A 7,582-nucleotide genomic window follows, 5' to 3' on the forward strand; every position below is an offset into this window, starting at 1 on the left:
GCTATTGTGAATAGTGCCGCAATAAACATACGTGTACATGTGTCTTTGTAGTAGACTAATTTATAATCCTTTGGGTATATACCCAGTAGTGGGATGGCTGGGTCATATGGTACATCTAGTTCTAGATCCTTGAGGAATTGCCATACTGTTTTCCATAATGGTTGAACTAGTTTACAATCCCACCAACAGTGTAAAAGTGTTCCTATTTCTCCACATCCTCTCCAACACCTGTTGTTTCCTGATTTCTTAATGATTGCCATTCTAACTGGTGTGAGATGGTATCTCATTGTGGTTTTGATTTGCATTTCTCTGATGGCCAGTGATGATGAGCATTTTTTCATGTGTCTGTTGGCTGTATGAATATCTTCTTTTGAGAAATGTCTGTTCATATCCTTTCCCCACTTTTTGATGGGGTTGTTTGTTTTTTTCTCGTATTTTAGCTTGTTTCTTTGTTCAGATTGTGTTACCCTTTTTCTCCACATTAGAAGAATCCACTATCACTCCCAGTCATATGAATTGGCCTTGTACAGGAGAAGACATTAACCAGCCAACCAAGCCAGAGCTGCTGTGGGCCTTTCAACCCATTGTCCTAGTTTAAACTGCTGTCTTTGTTATTAGTGTCCCCCAGGCATCCAGACTATGTCCAGTGTCATCAGTGCTCCTAGGCAGGTGTCACAAAAGCCATTCCCTTGGTAGATCCTGGAGAATTTAGAATGCTGGGTGCATGTTCCAACTTTTCCCCTTCCCAGGGAGAAGCTGGGAACTGGGATTTTCCCCCTACCCTGTGTTGAGCCAGGTACAGGAGCTGTGGTACATGCCTACATGCTAGTTGAAACTGCCATTTTCTTCTCTGTAGCCCTCAGGATACTATCACATGCCAGACCCTTTCAACTCTTTGAAATAGGTGAGAAAGAAGCCGGTCTTTCAGGTGGCACCTGGAGAAGTTGGGATGCTAGATGTGCAGTCTGGCTTCTTCCATTCTGAGGTAGAAGCTGGGAATGGGGGTTTCCTCCTGATCCTATGGCACTGTGCTGGGAGTAGGGATTATGATGAGTGTATGTTTCTGCTTTTTCTACAGATGTTTTATTTACAATCTGGTTGGTTTCGTACTTATCCAGGGTGCAGAAGCCTCTCCATGAGTTGCTGGATTTCTCATAAAGGGAATTGATCCTTGTGTTGCAATTAAATTAGTGTATCCATTGGGGGAAGGAGAGTCCAGGGCTTCCTATTCTGCCATCTTGGTGATGTCACTCCTCTCCCTTATTATTTCATAAAACTACATGTGAGTCTATAATTATCTCAAAGTAAAAGCATAATTTGATTGTTTAAAAGAACCTCAAGTTTGCTGAAGTCTAAAGTGTCTCCTTCAGCTGAGATTTTTCTGCTGGTATCTTTACTCTTTCCAATTATGAGCATGTCCATTCTTTTTAATGTCATCAAATTACAGTACTCATGAGATCTTCCCACCTACTAGGCTAATATTTTCTTGGCACAAGGAAAACATTGGTAATCAATTACTCCAGCTAAACTAACCCACTTCCCCCCCACCCTTTTTGTCTATTTGAGGTTCTGGTGTGGGATGTATAACCGCTTTGACAAAGGGCTACAGCCCAAGCAGAGTATACTAGAGAACCTCCTGGAAATTAAGAAACAGAGAGCAATGCTGGAGACAGATGTGCATGAACTAGAAAAGGTGAGGAGAAAAGTCCCAAAGAGAGATCTTCTTGCCCATTCTGGGTAGGTCCAGCCTGCTTGGAGTTGAATTGATACTTGTGGAAAGCTCCCTGACTGGCTTTTTTATACTCTTTGGCTTTTCCTGTGTCCCGTGTCTACAAAGCTTTCAGCATAACTCCTTTTCTTACTTCCCAAAATGTGGTAAATATGTCACTCAACTAGATAAACAAGTAAATTTGTTCTCTTTATCTCTTTTTGGATCTGGATGGAATGAGTAGGAGGAACAAGAGGGAATGACTAGGGAAATCACATAGCGTTTGTTATCCATCAAGAGAATAAGTATAGCATCTTGGTTATACTGATAAGAACAGTGCAATTGCTGTTTTCCAATTAAAAATCTTATAAAAGAAGGTTCTTATTTCCTTCCCATGTAGACTGCAAACTCAGCTTATTGAGTGACCCTGTTGGATACTTGTTTTTTAATTACAGGTTACAGAACTCAAAAATTATTTCTTGTTGATTTCATAAACTGAGCTGCTTATAAAATGTAGGGATCCCTAAGGGTTTGTTTGAAGGACAGGGGAAAGGTACCTCTTAGAAAAGAATTATTGGAAATGGTGTGCTATTTAGGAACTGGGTGTGAACCCACTTTAAGCCAGATAAGGCATAGCTTTTCTGCTTCCTGTAAGTAAACAAATGTCATTTTATTGTGAAAATAAATGTGTTGTGATTACATCAGATCCCAAACTTTTTAATGTCCTCTTGGGAGGCAACAGCCAGTTACTTGGTTCCATTTTAAAAAAAGGTGGGAGGGCAGACTAAAGTATAACTTAAAATCGTAGGAAGCATGCATCCCCGAGAAGGCCCAGTCTTAAGTAGATTAGATGTAGTAGAGAAACTTCTTCTTAGGGCTCCTCTTTTAGCTAGTAGCAGATTCTTCCACAAGGCCCTCAGGAAAGGTGCCCTATTCTTGACCCAGCCCTCTCTCTTATCCTTATCCCTGCCTGACTCCTGAGAGAGAATCAGATTCATTTCACATAGACTCAGATCACTCTGGAAAGACTTCTTTTTGAAGTATGTATGTGCTTTTATGTATGTGTGTTATTAACTTTCTTTTTTTAATACAGAGCAGAAAAACAAAAATGGCTGATAGTATCACCCAGACAACCCTGTTTACTTTTTTAAAAAGACAATATAAGTGTAAAGTTAGAAAATACAGAAAAATAAGGTACAAAATGAAAATTTAAAAGACTCCCCCCACCACCTTCAGAAAAATGTATGCATTTTTCTGAAGAGAAGGTCCATAATTTTCATCAGATTTTCAATGGGGACTTATGACCCCAAAGAATCACTGTTGTAAAGTATCAGTGAATCATTATATTATCTCTGAAAGTGAAAATAACTGTTAGAGGTAGCATGAGGTAGATGACAGGTCATAGACTTTGGCGTTAGGTAGATGCAGGGTCAGATCCCAGTTGTTTACTTCGTACATGTGCGAATTTGGGTGACTTACTTAACTTCTCTGAGCCTCAGTTTCTTCATCTGTAAAATATAGCTAATACCTAAACTAATAGGTTTATTATAAGGATAAAAAGAAATACTGTGCATAAAGTGCCTAGCACATAGAAGTATTCAATAAATATTCGTGATCTATTCCTCCGCCCTCTCCCCATCCCATGAACAAAATTGCACTTATAAAAGAGGACTTTTATAGATATAAGACCTTTGAGATTCTTCAATGGTAGGGCTTCTAAAGTACTATGGCATGTGATGAGGGAAAGATGCTGTAGGGGAGAGGGTGAGCAAAAGGTCATTTGCTACCATTATAAGTGACAGCAATAGGATCTCTGCAGCTCAAGGTGATGTTTGTCTAGTTTTTCTCCTGTTTCTAATTCTTCTTAACCCTTTCTTGCTCCTGAGGCAGAAACTAAAAGCCCGTGATGAGCCACCAGAAGAGATCTGTACCTGCACTCAATTAGGAAACTTATTATCCCAGCATCTGGGAAGTCCTTTGACCAATCCTCTTGGCTTTATGGGTATCGATGGAGACCTGAATACCTTGATGGAGAATGGCACCCTCTCCAGGGAAGGAGGCCTCCGAGCTCAGATGGATCAAGTAAAAAGCCAGTGTGCAGACCTCCACCATAACCATTGTGAGATTGTGAGCAGCCTTAGGGCCATAAATATCTCTGGGGATGTGGGCATCTCTGGAGGGACAGGCATCTCTGAGGCCATGGGCATCTCTGGAGACATGAGCACCTTTGAGACGATGGGCTTCTCCGAAGACTTAGGAATCTGTGGGGCCATGGATATCTCTGAGGCCACTGACATCTCTGGAAACATGGGTATTTCTGAGGCCAGGGGTTTCTCTGGGGACATGGGCATCTCGGGGGACACAGGCATCTCCAAGGCCAGCACCAAGGAGGCAGACTACTCCAAGCTTCAGTGAGTTAGTTACTCATCTTCCATGCTATAGCGGCTACAATGATTCTTGTCCCAGAGAGGGCTATGCTGCTTTTCCAATTGGTTTAAGTGAGTGAAGCCAAGGCATCCCTCTCCCCACTTAGTCTGGAAGGGAATTACTTTACTGATTAAGTGACCAATATGTTCATATTAAGCAGTACAGAGTGTAGGCAAGAGAAAGAATATGTTATTGTTCTAAAATGGGATTTAACTATAGAAATGTTGCCTCTCAGGTGAGACACATATTAAGCTGGTTCTACTGTCTGTTTTCTTTAATGATCGACTGCCCCTATTTTCTATCCTGACTGCTGTAATGTGAGAGTGAAGTGGAAATATTGTCACAGTGGTCAATAATGACCCTTTTGAGGGTATGGAGAGATGGTATACAGCAGGTAACTGAATTGCAGAATATATTAAAAGAAAATCTTACTTTCAGGTATGCTTAGTCATGGGATATTAGCTAACATTATTGCCAATGGAGACATACAATGTTTTCCTGAGAAGGAAATCAAAATGATGCTTAATTGTTAGCATGAGTGCATGAGTGCTTAGTGGTTTGAAATATATAAAGAAAGTTTTCTTAAGTTACAACACATGCTTTCCCCAACCCACACCCCAGCTAGGTCTTGTTATAATACTTAGCCAATTCCCTTTTTCATAGATAGTCCATAGGTAAACTTGAATCCACTACAGTCTAAAATTATAAATTTCAAATTAATGGGGTTTGAATTAGTAACATTAATTGCATCAGTTCAGGAAGTAACTGAAAATCTCAGTGCTTCAGACTCAGACTGAGACATGGTCTGTGTGCCCATCTGGTTTTGTGGAAAATAGGACCCTTTTTAGGTCTTTTTATGAAGACAAATGGTTTTGCTTATCTAGATATCACATGAGGTTTGTGGATTTTTTAGACACAATTGGCACTACTTTTAAATCTGGTAGGTTTATCACCTTGTGCTAATGTACAGTTTTGAAAAAAGTCCATTCTGATAGCAGATCCAGATACTCCTGGGGAAAGGGATGTATTTTTATTTAAACACCAGTTTTTCTCCTAGGGGTTGATATACTTGATGGGTTTTTCATCTGTCCTATTGGATATTCAGTCATGATTTTGCTACTTCCACATACTGAGAGTAGGATAGGCCTCAGTCAGTTTGGGTCATGGTCTGTATATTCTCAGCAATTCCAGAACTCTTAATGCCAACACAATCCAGGTCCTTACCTAAAATGTCTGTTCCAAATACTCTGTATTTGGCTTAAGCTAAAAACTTAGATGACTTAAAGAGGCATCCCTTGATTATCACATCCAGTTGTGCACATAGAAATATCTAAAGGATTATGTCATTAGGTGCTTTTCTTTGAGAGAAAGAGGAACCTTTTAAGGGTTTAATTTAAATGTAGGAGAGGAGTGCCAGGATAGCTCGTTGATTTCTTATCCCTAGCTAAACTGTAGACCCAAAATATCCTCTTTAGTGGAAGAACTCTAAATCATCTTGGTTGTCTTTTTTTATATGTAAACAGGAGTCATTTTTCTATTTATTTCCTCTTGGTAAATTGTTATTTTTTTTTTGTTTTTAAAGAACTCTTAATTTATTTGGGTCTTCCCCATTAATAAATAAAGGCCATATTTTACTTACATATTCTTGATGGCTACCTTGATCCTATAATTTTAAAGCATCAAGATGATTTCCTTTTTTTATCTCTCTGGTCCTCCTCTTTCCATGATTTAGTCCTTGCTTTATATAACCTAAATCATCAGATGTTGCCAGTTGTCATTTGACTTCTTTTGGAAAAAAAAATGGGGTTTGTGCACACCATTTTGATCTGGAGGCTACATCTACTCCTGGCTTTGTGAAGGAAGTTGCCAAAAAGAATGACGGTACCAATCTGCCACCAGTGAGCCATTCTGGATCTTGCTCCCAGATCTTTCTCCCATATCTCAATCTGCATTTTGCAGTTTATTAGCATGATGTTCTGGATATAGTGTATTGAGTTTTCAGAGAAGAAAATAAAAAGGTAAATGACAAGATGTAGTAGTTTTTGCAAATTCTATAAAAGACTAAAGATTCTTGATTTATTCCTAAAGATCTGTACAGATACAGTACATAGTACCTAACTTATTTCTTAGATCAAAAACAAAATTAATCAATAGTGAAAGGAAGGTCTTTTCAATATAATTCTAAACTAGAAGTAGTAAACCACAACTCTGATATTTCCAAAGGTGAAAACAGCATTTTTAAAAGACTGGATTATTTTGTTAATTATCTAAGGCCATGGGATTGATCTCAGTCTCAAAATCTGTGAGGTCAGTTTGTTTGGTCTTTGATATTTTTATTCCCCAACATACCACATTATTGCTTACATATAAAATATACAGAACTTAAAAAAAAAGCTGCATGAAAATCACCTATTTATTCTCAACACGAAACACCTTTTGGTTTTACAGTTGGATTTAAAAATCTGAGAAGAGCCTGGCCGCAAAGGAAGAAAGAGAAACAGGAGAACCTAGGCCAAGCATGGTGGCTTACGCCTGTAATCCCAGCATTTTGGGAGGCCGAGGCGGGTGGATCACCTGAGGTCAGGAGTTGGAGACCAGCTTGGCCAACATGGTGAAAGCTTGTCTCTATTAAAAATATAAAAATTAGCCAGGCGTGGTGGCGGGTGCCTGTAATCCCAGCCACTTAGGGGGCTGAGGCACAAGAATCGCTGAACCCCAGAGGCGGAGGTTGCAGTGAGTCGAGACCACGCCACCGCACTCCAGCCTGGGTGACAGGAGCAAAACTCCATCACACACACACACACACACACACACACACACACACACACACACATACACACACAAAAGAAACAGGAGAACCTAAATCTTCCCTAAGACCTCTCTCACTGCTAAGACTGTTTCCTCATTATAGTCCCTGATCACTGAAAGACCCTCTAAAATAATGGTGCCTGAGGGTTCACACCCTTGTCATTCATCGTATCTTCTCCTCACTTCAGTCCATGCTTTTTTACCCATGTCCCATCTGCAAAGTAATCCTAGAAGATATATATACAGACTGTTGTTAAACCATGAGTATAAGTCACCTTTTTATAAAGTTAACCTAAGACTTTTCAATGCCTAAGAGGGAGCTATAGTGTTGGAAAGATAGCATATTTCCAAAGCCATTTCAGAAAATCAATCTTGGCGTAAGTTAGAATGAACTATTCCATTGTCTGTCTGCGTAAGTTAGAGTGAACTATTCCATTCTCTCTCTGCTATACCCATGATACCCCATCCTAACCCAGACACCTAGCTAATTTTGTTTTCCTGATGTGAAAAATACTCTAATTAAAAAAATAACCCTCCATCAACTTTCAAAGACAACATAGAAGAAAGTAGGCAGGTTTTATCTATTATTTATACCTTTCTAAATCCAAATTAGATTTGATCTGGCTTCATCAAAACCAA

The 7,582-nt window shown here is 39.5% G+C and overlaps 1 protein-coding gene across 4 annotated transcripts in view; it reads left to right on the top strand.

The window, feature by feature from the left end:
* Positions 1–6,691, top strand: part of MTMR8 (myotubularin related protein 8) — a 109,080-nt gene extending 102,389 nt beyond the window's left edge. For 2 of the 4 annotated variants that reach the window (XM_030934331.1, XM_030934334.1), the window contains exons 13-14: positions 1,567–1,693; positions 3,599–6,691. In XM_030934331.1, coding sequence (XP_030790191.1) covers positions 1,567–1,693; positions 3,599–4,123 — 652 coding nt within the window. In that variant the 3' untranslated portion in view covers positions 4,124–6,691. Of the gene's footprint in view, positions 1–1,566; positions 1,694–3,594 lie in introns of all 4 variants that reach the window. The other 2 variants (XM_030934332.1, XM_030934333.1) reach the window with 2 other exon arrangements.
* Positions 6,692–7,582: the final 891 nt, after the last annotated feature.

This window comes from Rhinopithecus roxellana, chromosome 7 (assembly GCF_007565055.1).
Source record: "Rhinopithecus roxellana isolate Shanxi Qingling chromosome 7, ASM756505v1, whole genome shotgun sequence".
Lineage (NCBI taxonomy): Eukaryota > Metazoa > Chordata > Mammalia > Primates > Cercopithecidae > Rhinopithecus > Rhinopithecus roxellana.